The sequence below is a fragment of the Megalops cyprinoides genome, chromosome 4 (assembly GCF_013368585.1).
Source record: "Megalops cyprinoides isolate fMegCyp1 chromosome 4, fMegCyp1.pri, whole genome shotgun sequence".
In the NCBI taxonomy this organism is placed as follows: Eukaryota; Metazoa; Chordata; class Actinopteri; order Elopiformes; family Megalopidae; genus Megalops; species Megalops cyprinoides.
Genome location: NC_050586.1, coordinates 5,667,508 through 5,687,500, shown reverse-complemented (window position 1 = coordinate 5,687,500; position 19,993 = coordinate 5,667,508). Strand labels below are relative to the sequence as shown.

Sequence of the window (19,993 nt, the reverse complement as noted above, 5' to 3'; positions counted from 1 at the left end):
AGGAGAACACGTCTGGGTTTTATTACAGCAGAGAGGGTTACTCACATGAGGGAGAAATCCCAGTACGCACACACAGGGTCATACACTGTCCCAGGGGGATTCTGGGAAAAGAAGAAGGGACACATCAATGCCCAATATCTGGACAAAGAAGTTCCAGCACTAATGAAACCCTATGGGGTTGATACAGAAAGAGTGGCTTTAATTGTAAGATTTTGGTGAACAGGTGGAAAAGGAAATCAGAGTGGAACCTTCGGGCTGTCTACAGGATGACAGCTTGCCTTTGCACTGTGTTTATTTCGACTTCTGTGGTCTAGCAAAAGCTAATTGGGGTATGCTGCCTCATTCTGATTAAATGTGCTGTGTCTTGTGAATCCCTTTGTGAATTTTCCTCTTACACTTCACATTTACTGTCTGTGGACTTGAGGCTGAAGCTCGGGCGTGTCAAGGTTAAGGGCTTAGGGTCAGGGGTTAGGTTTTTAAGTGCTGACCTGAGGTCTGTGCTGGAGCTGGAATTGAATGGCCATGCTTATGGGCCGACTGTCCCCCAGCACTGTACTGGAGATGAGAGAGGACCCCAGCACTGCTCCCTTATACCTGCAACACACAGCAAACAGCAAGGAGTGAATACCCTAAAGCAGCAGCCTGACAATGTTACCATCTGGCACTAAAACCACACTCAGACACTGTGACCACGCAGGGCCTAAAACCACACTCAGATACTGTGACCACGCAGGGCCTAAAACCACACTCAGACACTGTGACCATGCAGGGCCTAAAACCACACTCAGACACTGTGACCATGCAGGGCCTAAAACTACACACTGACACTGTGACCACGCAGGGCCTAAAACCACACTCTGACACTGTGACCACGCAGGGCCTAAAACTACACACTGACACTGTGACCACGCAGGGCCTAAAACCACACTCTGACACTGTGACCACGCAGGGCCTAAAACCACACTCAGACACTGTGACCACGCAGGGCCTAAAACTACACACTGACACTATGAGTACACTTGGACTAAAACTCCACTCTGACACTGTGGCCATGTAGGGATTAAAAATGCACTGACACCCTGATCATGCAAGGACTCAAATTACACTGACACTATGACCACGCAAGAATAGAATAGAATAGAATAGACTTTATTGTCATTGCACGGTACAACGAAATTGTGGGAAACTAAAACTGCACTCCGAAAATGTAATGGTGTAGGGACAACAACACATCCTTCGACTAAAACTACACTATGACTAAACAGGGACTAAAACTACACTGCAAAAAATCCAAATCTCACCAAGCATATTTGTCTCTTTTCAAGTCAAAATATCTCTTTACACTTAATATAAGACACAGTCACCAAACAAGAAAAATTTCCTTGAGCTACAAGGACTTGTTTTTAGACAGCGCATCTTGAATATCTGTGTATTTCCACTAGTTCCATTGGCAGATTTTTTCACTTATTACTAGCAAAAAACACCTTGTATTAATTATTTTATTTCTTATTTTTGAAGGGCTATTTTTTGCAGTGTACACGCTGACACTATGACCTGGCACTAAAGCTAGACTAGACTGCCACCCTGTAAGGACTAAAGCTACACAAGGACTATAACCATGCCATACTTGTCACCTTTTTACTGTAGGACTAAAGCCAAACTCTGATGCTATCACCATCCTTGGACTAAAACTACACCATGTATACTCAAATTAAATATAGAGAAGTGGAATAACAACTGTCTGCAAATCTATGCAAATGACTATCAGACATGACCCAGGTCAGGAGACAACAGTTCATACTCTCTGCTTTCCCACTGCAGAGCTGGAAATAGGCTAGCAAAGGCTGGATCAAAAACAGACTGACCTGGTACAGCAACATTGCTTTTCCATTGGATTACCCACAATTCAAGCTGGAACACGTGATGTCATACTGAATGCTGGCATCTGCAAAGATCGACTGCCTGGACTTCCGCAGTCCAAGGCTGCGTTCCGCCCGCAAACACAGTGCATCACAGTTTGTTGTGATCAGTAATGGTGGCATGCAATTCACTTCCTGTTCATAACTTCAGTTTTAAACGATGAATAACGCAACAATTTGCCAGTGCCAGCAATTGTTAATTAGGAGCAATAATGCTGAGCTGACAAGGCCTGAACTGACATTGGCCAGCAAGGCGGAAAAAAAACCCATGGAAACCCACCCAGGACCCAAACTGAGCAGGTCAGGTTACAGCTCTGCTGTAGGGGGTGGTCAGGTGATCGGACACTTACTTGTGCGTCCCGTCACTGACGGCGGGAAACAGAGTGACGTTCCCCTGGGTGTGGAACAGCGGGAGCAGGGATCCGTACCACACGTTCATCACAGTAACCTTCTGGAAACCTGGGCAGCGGCACCAGACACACAGTGAGCACCTGGCTTTACCTGGCTACAGGTTGGATCGATTTCCTCTCTGCGGACTTCTGTGGGCTTTGGTGCCGCACAATCTGTGATGGTGGGGTCCAGGACTACGTCTTACCGTTGTCATGGAGAGTCTGGATATTATGGGATGGGACCGAAATGCAGTCCATGACAGTGTCATTTTCATTGTGGGGTCCGCAGAACTCAGAAGCACCGGTTCCATCTCCCAAGCTCCTCTGGTGGACCTGCAGCTCTGCATGAAGTGACAGAAGATGCATATTTGAGACAGAGTACTGCACGTGGAGATAGAGACACTTAAACGTGTGAATGATAAAATAAATTCAAAACTATAGTGTACTGACATCACAACTGAAAAAAAAACGAAATTAGTTAATCAATACATCTGTTAAAGCGCATGTTAAAGGAAATGTGAGTGTGGATATTTGCGGGTGTGAGTGAGTGTCCATTTGTGTGTGTGTGTGTGTGTGTGTGTGTGTGTGTGTGTGTGTGTGTGCGTGTGTGTGTGTGCACGTGTGTGTCTATGCATGCCGTGGTATGTGGTGGTTGAGCATCAAGGTTGGAAAGGCACCACTACGATAGAAGCAGCAGATGACAAAAAGGCAAATTCTTGTGTACCTTAACTGCATACATTTGCAGCAGCAGGGCGAAGTTAGCTGTGTGGCTGCAGTGACAGGAAATGCATGTGTGTGCGTGCAGGCGTGTGCGTAGGCATGTGTGTGCGCACGTCTGACTCACTGATATTGTCGCTCTGGATAACCAGGCCTCCGCTCTCAGCCAGCAGCATAGGGTGGAGATTACTCACCATCCTGTCTATGCTCTCCACCACTGCCATCGGCCCATTTACGACCTATAAACGCCGCACAATTGAGAACAGACACAATATATACCGGCGACCTCTTCAGACGTGACCTTGGGTGAATTAAGGGCCGGGGGAGGGGACGTGCAATCTAAAGACAAACTCCAGTAATGCTGGTCAAGACAAGACCAGGCACGGGGAACTTGACATCGGCCGGATTTTACAGAAACAGACACATCCAAAGCTTTTCGCATGCAAGACAATATTAAAAAAAACATATACTGGCACATATACAGCTATACGTAGCTTCCAACAGACTGTATAATATACAGTTCCCAAAAGACTGCATTTTTTTCATCATGGACTTCTTCAATACTAAGCAACAGAGTGAGAGGAAATATTTTTTAAAATGACAGTAACAGCAACAGGAGGCCATATGCCTCACATACATGTCCTCAAAAAATTCATAAAAATGACTTCTGTCTGACAAATCATAATTATCGCTTTATCAAGGATTTGTTTGGTGTTGTTATGTGTGCAAGACACAAAGACACACTAAAGGGGGGGACAGCAGACATGGCTTACATAACTATCATACTTACATTTCAACTGCAGTTCAAATGCAAGGCCACAGGACAAAACATCTTCGTTAAACATGCACATGTTAAAGTTTTCCACAATTGCTCCCACACATTCTTCAGCACTGAGCTTCACAAGTGCCCTACCTGAGCTGTAAGCCGAAAACCTTAAGACATGTGTTCTCACGGTTTTCATACAAAATGCAAATCTCTCAATAACCTACTCAAGACTCTAAATGTTTCGTTTCTCTCTCGTAAGGACTTGCATCAACAGGTAATTGCTCTGCATGCTAAACCTTGTTTAGTGGCAATGAGTTCGGTGACAATGAGTGCTTTTTCCATGTGAGAACACAAGGCCACTTAATTGACAACTGCATGTCACTATATAAAAGGCTACAAGGTAACTACCACTTTTGCGACAACAAAGAGCAGAGGGACTCGCTGCATGTAGATGTGGCAGAGCTACGGTCACGGTCGGGTAACATTACTTTGAACACACTTTGGCACCTCGGAGAAACAGTAATGATGTGAGAACCCTGAAGCCCTGTGCCAGTGGCCTACAATTTACCCATCCTGCTCCATGTTCTGGGCATGATGCAAAAGCTCCTCGTGCACCCAAGCGGACGAATCCAATTTGTTGTGATCAGCAGGAGGTCTACAACTTGTTTGAACATACATTGATGGTGCAAATTCATCGCAATGTTCCTGCCACACAGCAGCACTTGGCATAGATAAGGACATCACTTGAGGAGATATTTCCCACAGTGCCTTGCTGCTGAGGACAAATGCAATGTGAGTGAAGATTTTTGACTCACCAACTGACAGGCTTCAACAGAGGCTATTGAAACAGCGCATTGTATAACAAGCTTTACACTTTATTTTCTGTTTTAGAATAACTTGCATTAGCTATCACTATTTTTGTCCACTGTAATAAAAATCACTTTATTGAATTTAGAAAAGATGTGTGCATGTATGCGTCATGGGTTTCCATGCCAATTATTAAGTGTCATATTTGTCAAGGATAATTTTTTATGTGAATTCAATTATTATTTCAATGATTCAATGTTTAAATGATTATGTGATTCAACGAATGAAAAAATCAAACTAAATTATGTTTTTGTGCCATTATTTTTTTTTTGTGATGTATTATATATCTGACTCCAAAACGTGCATTTTGGTTGGGATGCAGCGTTTTGAACCTGTAGCGATACGCTGCAGTGATACAGTGATTTTTTTGTATTAAAAGTTTCATAAATTTACACATTAATTAACTTCTCAATAATGATGAATAAACGTGATGAATAATGCGCCACAGAAATGTTTCTCCTTTTAGACACAAGGCTATTTGCCTGTGATTACAAGGAAAAAATCTTTTAGCAGGAGAGATATACAGTATACCTATATATGCAAAGCCTTGCCAGTCGGAATATGTGAGTGGCCCTTGATGGATGTAACTCTTTTGGACTTACTGCCCTCTAGTGGAGAAATGCTGCATAACACAGCTTCCCACCCAACGTACCAGCCTGATGCTGAATGAGGTGGAGGTGGTTTTGTACCTGTTTAATGGCTTGCCACTTGGGAGCGTTCTCCTCACTGACCATCCTGTCAGCCACTGTGATGAAGTGCCGGCTGAGGGCGGTAACGGACAGGTGGCTGTTGTTTGGATGCATCGGAACGTCCGCAACATGGGCCAGCATCTGCACCAGGTGGAGCATGTCTGAGGGTTCCAGATCAGCAGAAGACTCCTCCAGGGCTTGCTTGGACACCTGGAGCAGGTGGGACACCTGACCCCAGGTCAGTTGTTCCGGATGAGCAGGGACCAGCCCCTCTGGTTGCTGTGTCGGTTACCACCACAGGGACAACGGTTCAGGAAAGAGGACAAAGATAGGAAGACACATCAGTGCGGGACACTTTAAATCCCCCCTTCACTGTAATTTACAGTGAAGTAAAATATAATGATGGAAAAGTCCGCAACGCTAATGATGGTCCTAATAATTAATTCAACGAAAAATCATTTCCAGACAAATATATTTTTTGTGTTGCAGTGAATGTACGTATTTATTATCACTCCAGCTGAAAGAGACAGGTTTTACAGGCATAATCAGAGTAATCTTTGGCTTAGAGTCAAGGAAAGGATTGTACCTAGCCATCGTTGTTTAATCCCCCCGACACACACATTACAAAGCAAGAAGGTGTGAATGAAAGGGATGGAGATAGTGAGGAGGAGGGATGGAGAACAGATGGAGATAGAGAGGAGAAAGGAAAGAGGGATATGAGGAAGAGGAGGCAGGGAGGAGAGATGAGGAGGGGAAAAGAGGGGGCTGAAATGAGAGGGCGCAGGTATGAGAAACACAGCATTAAACCGAAACAGAGAAGCTCTTCTGTACCAGCGTGCCATTGGACAGCTGCACCAGGTGATTCATGAACGGGCTGGGCTGCACTCCTTTCAGCTCGTTCACCTTCAGGAAGCGCTCTGTAACGCAGCGTAACGCAGCACACTGAACACCAAATAACACCAAAAACACCACCAAACTCCCACTTAACACATACACCCACATCCTGGCTGGAGAGCAGGGATGAGTATACTGAACAAACACCAAACACACATTCACACCCACCAAACACTGCGCTGAGCAAGCCAAATACACATTAATGTTAACTGAACAATAAGGTGACTCACTGAATTTGTGTGTGGAGGTGATTGTGGAGGTAGGGGAGTACGGGACTGTGGAAGTGTGAGAATGTAGAAACGTTGTGAAAGACTGTGAGGGTGTGGGGGCAGGAGAGTTGCAGAGGTGTTTGATGGTGAAGGCATGAGGAGATGTTTGGTGGGGCCATGTGGGGATATTTCACTGTACAGATGTGAGGGTGTGGCCCGGTGGAGGTGTTTGCCTGTGAAGGTGTGGGGGTGTGGCCTTGTGGAGGTGTTTGCCTGTGAAGGTGTGAGGTCATGGCCATGTGGACATGGTTGCCTGTGAAGGTGTGACAGCGTGGCCATGTGGAGGGTGTGGCCAGGTGGAGGTGTCTGCCTGTGAAGTTTGTGAGGGTGTGGCCATGTGGAGGGTGTGGCCAGGTGGAGGTGTCTGCCTGTGAAGTTTGTGAGGATGTGGCCATGTGGAGGCGTCTGCCTGTGAAGTTTGTGAGGTTGTGGCCATGTGGAGGGTGTGGCCAGGTGGAGGTGTCTGCCTGTGAACTGCGGGACTCTCTCACCTCTGCTGGTCATGCAGATGAACGGCAGACTCTGAGAGCAGGGCAGGTTGATGAGGTGGTAAAGCTGCCCTGATGACGAGGTCTCCAGGGCCTGGCAGTACTCTACCTGCTGCTTAAGGTTTGCTGCCACGGCAACAGAGAACACATCAGCACTACCAGCATTAAGGCAACTTCCACTACCTCTGTCAGAGTTTCGCTTACAAAAGAAGGAGATGAAAGGTAAGAGCAGGAGACTCAAAATATGACTAGCTTTCACAAAAGTGTAAACATAAACCAGTACCAGTACAAAAAATACATGCAAATATACATGGGACACAACACCATGACATGTGAGATGGTCTCGGTGGTTTGTACAAACAGGACTGTGATTTGTTCAAACAATGAGATGAGTTTACTCCACCATCTGCTAGTAAACCCCTTCTTAAAGTTTAAGCTCACAAGAAAAACTGATACTTTACTGGCGCGCATTGGACATTATTATTCTGAAAATCAGTATCACCATCATCCTCATTCATCCCAACAATTTTAAAGTGCTCTGCACAATACGGTAGCTCACCTCACCCCCAACACATAGCTAGCACCCAAATTGTGTGGCGCTGGGCAAACACTTTTCGCCACAGTGTTCACCACACCTAAGTTTAGCTTGAAAGGTGAGGGTTAACTTAGCCAATTTATCACAAAGCCCTGCCAGTAACAGGACTGATGTGTAACGTTTCCCCTCGGCCAGCTAATATGATCGGATGTGTACGCGGGCCCGCTGCTTGTTTTGACAGGGAGACATTTCCCGACTCTCTTTGAAGCCCTGTGATGGAATCTCTGGTTTATCACAGTGTGGTGTTTGCACGACCGCACTTTTTTACATCAATGGAGACAAGCCTCGTATCAGCACTGGAGAAGTCACAAGCTGCAATTGAAAAATCCACTTCATCCCTTGCCATGAGGGAAACTCCAAGGGGGAAACGTTTCTTTTTTGTCCTGACTCAGCCCGCAGCTATTTCGTTTTGATTGAACTTCTTGTTTCTTTTTTAAGCTCCCTGTGTGAGGTCTTCTTCTGGCTCAGTGTTACTCCTCTCTGAATACTCAGACAGCCGGTTTCTTGTTCTGGACGCTGGGACGCTGGGACGCTGGGACGCTGGGACGCTGGTCAGTGGATTCTGTACAAGCCCCCAAACCCTGCTCCCTTCACGGTCCTTTTCATGTCTAAAATCTACTAATGTGCACCATCTCCCAAATGCTATGATGCATCTGTTCACACTGTCAAATCTAAGGTACACTTTGTGTCTTTTGTGTGAGCTTAGCCAAAGTTACCCAGCTGTGCATGGCTGGAAGAATGGACCTAATCAAATGGTCAGAAATTCTCCTGAACCAAAACAAGGGGTGACCGATTGAAAGAGGTTTTTTACATAAACAAATAATGATACAGGTATTCTGGAGACGAGGTCAATTGATTACCCATACTTATATTGTCTCTATACCAATATGTCCTCATTTTCAATGACCAATGCACAACAAAAATGCCATCACTTCAACTAAATGAACAGAAAACAATTAGAACATGCAATACTAAATTAATGCAATAAAACTTCTATTTTTTTTTCCTGAGAGCAAGTTAATTTATGTTAATATTTTAATTTATGTTAATTTAATTTAATAATGTCAAATATAGTTGCTAATCAATTGAAGCATGGCCACATTTCAAGAATATGTAATTAATGATCTAGAATACTGGACGTGCCTCTCTGGCAAATAATTAATAACATTAATAATATCAATAATACTGGTTAAGATGTTAAATCACCTGGTATAGCATGACAATGTAACACAGCATGCACATTCAATGTGTATCAGACATGGTCTGCTTCACTGATCTACCATCCTTTTAACCTCTCTTAAGCCTAAAAAGCCTCAAAGTACCGCAACCTGGACATCACTAGCACAATGGCACCAGGTCTTGTCACCTACAACATGTCCTGGGGCTGTCCAGAACCGGGTACATTTCGGTCTGTATCTGAGACCTCTTACAACACCCAGCTCAACCCTAACCCAAAATGTGTCTGTAAGTCACAGCAGGAATCCATTTTGGCACAATAGCGATGTTCTTGGCTGCTCTCAACCTGACAGACGTATCTCAGTGCAATGGCGCCAAGGAAAAGTAATCAGTCAGGCCAGATCAATCAACTGCCGATGAACTGAGCTGCCGGCGCGGGTGTACATACCACACTTTGAATTTCCAGTTTCAACATCAGTAACAGAATAATCTGAATAGTGTTCAGGGAACTACCATTATTGGCAATATCTAGCTAAAAACGCAGAGATTGAATACAATAACAGACTTATATTTGAACCCAGGGAGTTGGGACCCAAAACTGGAAGAGTTTAACATGTTCCACGGGCATAGCAGCACATACACTGCACTATAACAGAATTGAAAATATATATCTACATACTATGTATGATATCCTTAATAAAGTAAGAATGGCTGAGTAGATTTACTAAGTTGCCAGAACAAAAAGTCACAAATTATGTTTTTTTTACTGTAACAAAGAAAAGTAAATATCTTTGAATATCACATTCTGGGCAGACTCTGGCAATACACAACCCTCACTGTAAATCCAGTCGCTCTTCTGGAGTCTAGAAAGCTGACATAGCTGATAGGCTGGGAAGCTGTGTGCCCTGTAGACACCCACAGTGAAAGCTATCTCAGTGTTATTAATATATATGGACCTGTCTATTACATTGCATTTGAATTTGAATGGGGAGTGTCAAAGTTTCCTCACCTGAGCAGAGTAGCTGAACCGGGACCAGCTTTGCGCCCGGGTGGAGGGTCATGTTGGCGATGCTCCAGGTGAACAGCGGTTCGCGGGCCGGAGCGGAGCAGGCGTACAGGTCTTGGACCTTCGCCTCCTCCAGGGCCACGTCCCAGATCCTCAGGTCCGTGACGTTCCCCACGAAGGGCTCGGTGAAGTCCCCCCCGAAGGAGTCCTGGTCCTGGCCCACGATGAAGATGCCCTCCCCGTGGATGTCCCTGGGTGTGTCGGCACCGGCGCCCGTGTCCCGCCTCTCCCCGTCCACGTGGATGGCCCAGCGGCCGTCGCTCCGGCGCCAGGTGACGCACAGGTGGTGCCAGGCACCGTCGTTGGAGAAGGAGGCCTTGTAGGGCCGGTGGTGGCCGTGCACGATGAGCGCCACCAGCACGCGCCCCGCCCCGTCCGCACGGCCCCGCAGCTGGAACTCGTTGGTGAAGACGGGCGCGGCATAGGAGAAGACGGTGGACACCTGGTTGTGACGCTGGTCCCACTGTACCCGCACGCACACGGTCACCGCCGGCAGCGGGGGAAAGCGCAGCTGAACCCGGGCGAAGCCTCCCCTGGAGTCCCGCGGGAAGGTCAGGGCAGGCAGGTGCATGTCTGCAGGGACAGGCACAGAGTGAGCTCCACCTACAGCATGTATACCTGCAGGAGGAAGTATTGTGGAAATGACTGCACTTCCCGCTCTCTCTTCTTATTTAACTGACTTGGACAAACAAGTCATAATTAATGGACTTGCATTGTAAGCAGATGCATAATCACAACACTACTAATGTAGAAAATGTATATTGTAATATGTATATGTTAATGTATGGCAATATATAATGTGAATGAATTGTAATTCCACCACAGAAACAGATCCTGTCTACATTCTACTAGGTATAACACCAACATCAACACTGAAAAGGAAAATAATCTCACACTGTTTGGAGACTGCTGGCTCGCTCCTGATTGGTTGATTGGGGTCTCTGACCCACACTGGTTTCCTCAGCCCCGCCTCCCTCAGAAGCTGCAGGCTGCCGTTCTCGGCCTCCTGCTGCCCCACTGTGGCCAGAGTGCTGAACTGCACCAGGCAGAAGCGCTTGGCCTGTGTGTAGTCCAGAGGGGCAGTGATCAGGTGGAACACCGTGTCCGAGGTGTGGAGGATGAGATTGGTGGCGTCGTAGTCTGGGGAGAACCAATCTTGAATCAATTTTCAATGATAGTCAGTGGGATGTTACAGATAATATGTAGCTGAGCTTGTAATCAGAATGTTGCTGGTTCAACTCCCAAATAGGCTGTTCCTTGTACAGTATAACCTGTAAACTTAAGCCAGCACCAAGCTGTACTGCATAAAAGTTTGATGAGTAAAATAAGTATTAATAAATAAGTAAATACGTAAATGAGTATATCCCAAAATCTATGCCTTGCCTTGAGCAAGGATTTCTCTGCAATGAAAATTGAGAATGCAAAGATTTATGCCATAGCAGTACTTAGAACATGATGATGGTGATACATGGAATGTTCCCAGTATCAAAGTTCACCTGAGGACTGACAGCCACCCACTCAGGTAAGGCTGAAAAGGAACAGTGGAACTCAATCCGTCCCCGCAAAACAAAGTGGCACAACTCACCGGAACTGTTCCACCCTCCTCTTTCTGTCCCGGACCGCGCTGGCTCCAAGCTACACAGCACCTTCACAACACACACACGTTCGTAAAAAAAAAAAAAAAAAAAGAGAGAGAGAAAAGTGTCGTAAAGTCCAGGCTGAGGATGGACTCCTCTGTTCTTCTCACAGAACCCAGATCCAAAGGCATTCTGCACATTTTTTGGACAGAAATGGCTGAAAAAAAGTCAATGGTTTCAAATGCAACACAATAGCATGAAAAGGTCAACTCCTTAAATGAGGCCAGCCCTTTGTTTTTTTTTTCCACCAACTTTAGAACCACTAAATAAAGCTTTGTGGATTGGACATTACTCTTTCAATTAAGACGGAGAAAAAAGTTTTATGCCGCTAAATAAAGCTTTGCACATTTAACACTGTTGCACAGGAAACGGTCAGCAGAAAGATGACTGTTGACTGCATTGAGAGGAGATACTTTACCACAGAGAAATGCACCACAAATGCAGTTTTCAGCCAGAGTCCTGACATGGTAAACTTGATTCAGAGCTGAAACAAAACGTATCAATTATGAACCTTTCAAACCATCATCATTTAGTGTCTGAGAAATATTCATACAATTGAGGATATTTTATGACACACAGAGCATGTCCAACATATCCTTAGTATATCAATAGAGTGTGTCCCTGTCACCTCACAAATAATTAACTCTATTTCAGCAGCTCATGATAGTATTATAGACCATCTCCAACTCACTCATTTCTGAGTGAGCAGGGGGCAGATTTTGGCAGGCTGTCACGTGAAAAGAGCAAAGCATCACTATGATATTTCATAATCATGTGCCATAAAACCGGACGGGGTTAACCGGACCCCTCAGGGAAAGGAGACTTACGGTGGGGAAGCAGCGGAAGGTTCCGGAATCGTCTCCCTGGTCCTCTTGGGCGTCCGCTCTCCCACAGCCAGCGCTAAATCCCAATTCCACAGTCAGCCCAGAGATCCCCAGCCCACAAGCCGCATGCTCCCACTCTATGGGACACACTACCCTGCATAGCAAAGACCAGCGCTGCCAAGCCAGAGGCGAAATCAGACCTTTTCCGTCAGTCCCCCGTTACACACCCCCCCCCCCCCCCCCCCACCCCCTGTTCCCTTCTTGGCCCTTGATTCAGTAGCTGCTTTGTCATGCAAATGGGCCATTTTTAAAAGCAGTCCTCTTGCGCAAGCAGTGTCAGGCTTTGGCGCACAGAGTTCATCAAGGAACTCGAGGCGGCCAGCGTTCGGGAATCTGCCTGTTATTTACGTCCTGCGCCTCCGTCCCTCTCGGTGTCTTTTAGCTCATGGTCCGCAGATGTGCTCCGGTAGCAGTGAGAATCAACGCACACAGTAAGGCGGAATCGAGCAGTCATCTCATAACACAAGTATTAATAAAAATATTTTCATAAGGCTTTTTAAGCGTTACGTGGCATGTTTCAGTGGCATTAATATCATATCATGTCCGCTAACTGCAGATGGAAAGACAGAAAGAGAAAAAAGGAAGACAGAAAAGAAAAAACAAAAAAGACAAGTGGCATGAAAGAAAGCCAGGGCAGACACTGAACACGGCGTCTCTGTGAGTTTCCATGGAGGGGAGGTGTCTGAACTTTTAAGAGGGCTGGAGTGCTCTTATTTCTTGTTTGTTTGTGTTCTTGCTTGAAGGGTTTAGCTTCTCATGTACCCCTATACACGCACCCAACCCACACCCACACACACACAAACATACGCACACGGGCAAAAGACCCCGAGACAAAAAGAATGACATCACTAATGCCCAAAGTACAAAACTCTGTAAGACAAACCAAGCCATTAGTATTCCCTGGAGCGCAATCTCGTGGCTTGCCAGATAGAGAGGACTTCAATTCACTTAACAAAGGCTGACCGAATTTGATAAGTTGTGCAACCAGTTTCTTTGCGCTTGTGCTCCTCGCATCAGATTTACCCTCCTGTCCAATGTGGGGGTATTTAAGTTCTTGTTGTGCTGTGCTTGAACAATTATTTAACGTATTGAAATGCCCATTTGTTTGGGGGTATTGTGCAATAAGGGTGGAGTTACAGGAGGTGATTCTAAGATTCTGCAGCAGTTCTCAAACCTAATTGTCCAGTGCAGTAAGTCTGATTTCAATACAGATTTCCCAGACTGCCTTACAGAAAAGTGTATTGTCTTTATGGTTTACGCTTACTTTATGAGTAATGTGAATCTCCTCTCTTATTGAGGAATGATTTACATTACATAATTTTCACTTAGCAGATGCTCTTACTCAGAGTGACTCACATGGATATCTACTGAGGTAATTCTGAGTTATGTACCTTGCCCAAGCATACAGTAATAGTTGCCCAGTGGGGAATTGAACAGTAACCTTTCAGTTATGAGCCCTGCTCCTTACCACTATGTTACACTGCTGCTCTCATTTATGCTGAGGAAACATGTTGATGAGGTCACGAGATGCTCAGTTGAAATAAATAATAAAAAAAAAAACGATTGAAATCCACAACCTGAAATAAAAATAAAATGGTATTCCTAGTCTGTGGGTAGCCATATGTTTATTAATATTAGTTTTATTTTAGGAGTGAATAATTATTGAGAAGTTGCTGGATCAGCCTAATTATCAGCCTGACTTTTTTAGGGAAAAGTCTCCAACAAAGATGCCCTGGTGACAAATATGCTGAACTAAGGAGCTCGGGGGAATTTGGCTGAATTGCCTTCCCTCGCTCTCCAGACTTCCCTGCCCCCCTCAGCAGAGGCCTGAACCTTCAGCATGGTCAGACAGGGGTCCTGGATACCACCTCCCCTGTAGGGTTAGTGCTGGTATTTATGGGTGGCCTTTGTTAGTCATGTGGTGACCGCAGGCCGCTCTCACATTGATGCACCGGTGCTGCTGCTTCTCAGCTCCATCTTTGCTGCAATCCATCTCCTGCAACAAAGGCCTCCTTCCAGGGGCTCCCGGCCCACCCCCAGCCCTGTCCCTGTCCACAGGGCTTTCGCAAATCCTCTTTCAACTAGGCAGTGCCAGGCTCATGCCACAGAGAGCACTGCGTCTGCGCCTGCAGACATAAGTTGTGTGATGAGCAGTGTGCTGTGCAACATGACTCCAGTCAGAAACAGTCCTCTGTGAGAGAGGCAGACTCCTTTACTGATGAAGACACTTTCGTTTTTCTGTGATCACATATGATCACATGTGCAGTGTTCAGGGATTTATACAAACTTGATTTATTCTACAGCAGCGGACACAGCTGTAAGCTCTCTCTCAAATACTTACAAACACACTTGCACATCCATACACACATATATACATACACAGACACTCACAAACACACATACACCCACACTCATATACACACACACACATACACACACATACACACACACACGCACACTCACTCACACACAAACACACACACACACACACACACACACACACACACACACACACACCCACACTCACACACACACACTCACACACACACACTCATACACACACATACACACACACGCACACACACGCACACACACGCACACACACGCACACACACACACACGCACACACACGCACACGCACACACACACACACACATACACAAACACTCACACATGCACACACACACACACACACACACACACACACACACCCTCCTCCTCATGCCCCCTGTGGTGTGAGACTCAGCACCCGCAGCAGAAATTCCCCAAACGCAGCGAAATCCAAAGCTCTCCCCTGAATGCCGTGGCGCATCACAACAATAGGCTACATGACCCCCTGCGTAGACCGTGCGCTGTCTGAAAGAGCCACCGCAGCAAACCTCGGGAAGGGGGACTGCCAGAGGCCTCCACACCACCCCAAACACTGCGCCATGACCACAAAGCCAATCCAGCTCTGGGGCAGCAGGAACTGCAATGTATCTCTAATGGATCTAATTGATCTAATGGATCAGGCAGCAGTGTGGTGTTGCGCTAAGGAGCAGGGCTCATAGCTGAAAGGTTGCTGCTTCAATTCCCCTCTGGGGCACTGTTGCTGTACCCTTGGGCAAGGTACTTCACCCACAATCGCCTCAGTAAATATCCAGCTGTAGAAATGGATAACATGAAAAACTGTAACCTATGCAAGTCACTCTGGATAAGAGCATCTGATAAATGACAATAATGTAATGTAATGTAATGGATCTGTAATCTGTGGTGTAAAGCAATGGATCTAAAATCAGCACTCAGCCTGCACTCGCCCCTGTAAAGGAATGAGACCCAGTGCCTGGTGATGATGTCTCTCTATAGTCATGTACAGCTCAGTGCTGTGTACAGACATACATACATACATACATACATACATACATACGTGAAGGGGATTCGGAAGTGTGCAGCATTGGGTTGAGCCAGCTTTCAGCTCATGACTCATTTCAACGCATGAGTACACCAGTCTACGTCGCAATGATTTGCAACGCCGTAAAAGCTACACTGGTCAACACAAACGCGCCCCATTAGAGAGGGACAAGCAGGAGGCACTGAAACATTTTCAGAGGGCTCCCTGAGCAACACACAACCGCAAAATGAATAGCCCTGGGATGAAAAAGGGCCTTTTAAACAGCATCGTCAAGACAAAAGACGCTGGGCCCCTGAAACACACTCTGACACAGGCTTACACTTTCTCCTCATGCTCGCCCATGTACACAATAGCCTGAACTGTGGGGCTTATTTTCTTTCAACTTCATGTTAGCGACAGTCCGATATTTTCACGTGAAACAATACCTTCGAAGCATTCTCATCACAGAGCACTTCGCCGACCACTTTCCTTGACCTTTTCTAATCATCAGAATCAAAAGGACTTTGTTTTCCTTCTGGAAGGAGAAGAAGAAAAGTCTGACATTCAGGTTTAGTGATATGGGATTTCAGGACACTGTGACAATAACCGCATTTCTTAGCACATTAATAAGATTATTTTGTATATAAGGGAGTTGTGTGACTGCAGTTCTTGTCTTGTTACCGTTTTGCGTCTGTGCTACACCAATATCATTCCTATTCAAAACCACGTATAAATCAGGCAACAATTGTAAAGAATATGTATATATTTAATTTCTCCAATCTTCTGTCCATAAAAAACTCCTTGCTAGCGGAACGGGTCCTTATGCCAAGCAAGTGGATCAGGCAGTAAGAAAGTTACTCAGGGTTATAGAACACTACAGAATACCACAACTGTGAGTCAGTGATGTAGCCCTGGGAGCACAAATCACCTTGCATAGGCTCTAGAAAAGAAATGCTTCTGTGCTGTTCAGAAGATTTCACATGTTGTGCAAGATGTTAGTTAAAACGCATGCCATGTCATGTCAGCGATCCTACTTTTGGCGTTGTGCCCCTCGAGAGCCTTGTCAACAGCCGTATTGAGCAGCAACCAGCATTTCACTCTTCACTTTAAAATGGGGCTGATGCTTGTCTAATTTATTACAGTTAAGGAGTCAATGATCACAAATTATTTTCACTTATCTCATTTTCCCACTTTGTTTTGCACTCATAAAACACATTTTATGTCCCTCACCAAAGCCTGAGCCGACCAGACTGGCTCTTGAAACAATCAAGCCTCTCTGTCTCTTTAAGGCGTCAGGTTTTGTGTTCAAAAGTCATTTCTCATTCTCCAGCTACGCTTCAATTAAAATGCATCTCCATGCCAGAGCAAGGCGACTGCCCCTTTTAATCAGCATTAGCTCACCATGTGTCCAAACGCCAACAAAAGAGGGAAACATAGTTTACACTTTCCCACTAAAGGAAAAAAAACGACATAAAGTGGTTAAGTTAATTGACCCCCCCCCCCCCCCACACACACACCCCAACCCCTTCTACTGTAGCCTCTATTGCATCCATTGCTGCCCAGTGCATTTCCATGGCGACTTAAGAGCACTAAGAATGGCATGGCAACGTCAAACATTCTGTGGGCCCACATTATTGGTAACAAAGGGGTAGTGACCTCCATGTAATGCAAGAAGGAGGGTATTTCCCAGAAGCACCAGCTCTGTGGAGCAGTGCATTGTGGGACACTGCACGCACACAGTTGTTGTTTTAGCTACTACAATTTTTTTTTTTTTGCCAGACTCAGAATGACCATTGTGAAGTACTGTTGGGTGATCTAAAGTTTTAATAATGGCCAGAATCATGAACGCAGCCAACAGAGAAGGCGGTAAATGGAAGGAAGTCATTCCTGTGAGATCTATCTTCTGTGATAGTGTATGTTTTTTTTTTACATGTGATCTGAGACGATCAAGCGGCAATTTGCACCCTCAAGCTGTATGTGCACGACAGGATATAGGTGTGCCGTCACCAGAAACAGTTCCACTGAACTCTTCCACTGCCCGCAACACAACTGTACAGAAGTGCGCTGAGGAAAAAGTCAGTGTGATGCAGAGTTTGCATGGAGTGACCCACCAGAGATGGTACAAACACCCTGACGTGTGTCAGCAGGAGTGAACACATGACCAGCACCTGCAACCGCCTGGTGCCTGTGTGACCCCTGCCCCAGGAAGGAGTATTGCATGATGGAATTCAACATGCATAATCACAACGCGAAAAAGCACGCAGACTTCAACAGTGGCACAAGGCAGAGCTGGGGTCAGTCCCATTTCAATTCAGTCAAATTCAATAAATGAATTCAAATTCATGAATTGAAAATCACCCTGTCGTTTTCAATGAAAAATCTGCAATTCATGAATTGAATTTCAGGCCATTTACCTGAATTGACTGATTGCAATGGAGTTGACTCCAGCTCTGGTAAGCGTGCAGATGAATCTAAAACACAGAGGACTGGCAAACAAACAGGAAAAGAGAGAGGGGGCAGGGCCACCTTATCTAATGAGGAAGACAGAGTCTCCGGTCATTTTAACAGCCTGGCTGGTGTTTAATGGACTGTAATCCACCAGTATTCTTTTGGAAACAGACGGGTATTTTTACAACATCATGACTTTTAATCATCAGTCTTACTTTGATCATTTTAGAAACATTATGGCAAACAATTACAGGCCTGGTTTTGAATGCATTAGTCTCGCATTATTCTTATACAGCAGCGTTTCAACTCGTTATGAACTCCTGAAGCTGCTTAATACCAAACTAATCATTTAAATCAGCTGTGTTGGAGCAGGGAGAGATCTAAAACATGCAGGACAAAGGGTACTCCAGGAGAGGTTTGGGAAACGCTGTTATACAGCTTTCTGATAAGAAATGATGAATTATAAAAATAAAGTCCCACACACCCAAGTCTGATGTATTTTCTGGTCTTCTTCACGTAAAGGTCTGACTCTGAATGCATCAATGTTTAATCCTGCACTACACAACTTTGTACATTATGAAAATTTGTCTTCTGGAATATAGTATGAGCTTCTAACTGCCATGCACAAGTTGTGCAATCTTGTCTTTGCTGTGCAGGGAACATGTTTTTGCACATTGTATGAGGAAAAACATAACAGCATAGCGTGTGGTGCAAAAGCGCATAACAGACACTGTTAGAAAAATCAGAAATGCAGGTGATGCTGTGGACATTATCTTTGCATTTCAAAGTTCGGAAGCCTGAAGGAAAAGACTGATATACCACCCACAGGGGGCGGTAAGAGAGCTCACAGAGAGGTGTGGAATTTTACTGAGTGCTCACACACGTCCACCTTGTGTGTGCACTGAATGACACATACGAAGCTGTCCTCCTGTCCTCTGCTTTCTTCTTTTTTTTCTGCTCAGAAGAGTTCTAAAATAGAGAAATAAAAAAAATTTAAAAAATGAGGGGGTGGGAGGCTCTATAAATCGGCGCTCTGAGAAAAAATGGCAGAGTGCTCGTAAAACAAACATTCCTGCCGGGCTGGCCTTTGGATGCATGTTTGCCTGCCCTAATCTGGCCGCGGCAGGCGCGGTTTATGGTCACCCCTCTGCCCCATCACTCAAGAGGCGCTGTCTGTCGGGGGGTGACGGCTCTATCGTCTCCACGGCGACGGGAGCGGAGGCAGCGCTATAAATGCGTGGGAGAGACAAAAGCGCCAGGGAGACAGTCGGCTGTGCCCCCAGTGCATTCTGGGATGACCCCGGTCGCACATCGCACCAGTCGAGGCAAACGCACTTCTCTGTGGACGGCACAGCTGAGCAGAGGGCAGGCAGATGTTTAACCAGTGTAGGCACATTTTCAGGGGTGAAAATTTGTAATGCCCGTAGTCCTTTACACCGGCGCCATGTAAACTGAGTATCTCAGTATATCTGGAGACGCTGGAAAAAAAAATACTTTGAAAACAGCCCTGGAGCAGCACTGACCACACAAAAGTGATTTTTTCCCCACACACTTTCTTTGCAAACTGTGAATGAAGCCCCACATACTAGATTTAACCTCAACTGCAGGTACTACAAGATGATTCACTCACATGACACAAGCAATGTTCAAGCTGAGTTACTCAAAAAAATGACATCTGGGCTTGTACACTGGATGAAGCTCAAAGAAAGCACTTCCCTTCAGCAAGAGAACACATTGATTCATCACAGATATTCGCTGGATTGTTCAGCAGAACATGGTTCATGTGTTCATTGGGAAGCGTGCAGTGCTATATTGTCAT

At 45.5% G+C, this 19,993-nt stretch overlaps 1 protein-coding gene across 1 annotated transcript in view; it reads right to left on the bottom strand.

Annotated features, from left to right (window-relative positions):
- The window catches only part of adgrd2 (adhesion G protein-coupled receptor D2), a 29,332-nt gene extending 16,958 nt beyond the window's left edge, over positions 1-12,374 (bottom strand). Inside the window, exons 1-13 of the mRNA XM_036527561.1 lie at positions 12,300-12,374; positions 11,891-11,956; positions 11,421-11,481; positions 10,730-10,975; positions 9,779-10,408; positions 7,002-7,124; positions 6,179-6,264; positions 5,348-5,626; positions 3,153-3,264; positions 2,515-2,649; positions 2,270-2,378; positions 489-594; positions 46-101 (exon numbers count right to left, since the gene is read on the bottom strand). Of these exons, the coding sequence (XP_036383454.1) occupies positions 46-101; positions 489-594; positions 2,270-2,378; positions 2,515-2,649; positions 3,153-3,264; positions 5,348-5,626; positions 6,179-6,264; positions 7,002-7,124; positions 9,779-10,408; positions 10,730-10,975; positions 11,421-11,481; positions 11,891-11,938 (1,991 nt within the window). The 5' untranslated portion in view covers positions 11,939-11,956; positions 12,300-12,374. The remainder of the gene's footprint in view (positions 1-45; positions 102-488; positions 595-2,269; positions 2,379-2,514; positions 2,650-3,152; positions 3,265-5,347; positions 5,627-6,178; positions 6,265-7,001; positions 7,125-9,778; positions 10,409-10,729; positions 10,976-11,420; positions 11,482-11,890; positions 11,957-12,299) is intronic.
- Between the last annotated feature and the right edge of the window lie 7,619 nt (positions 12,375-19,993).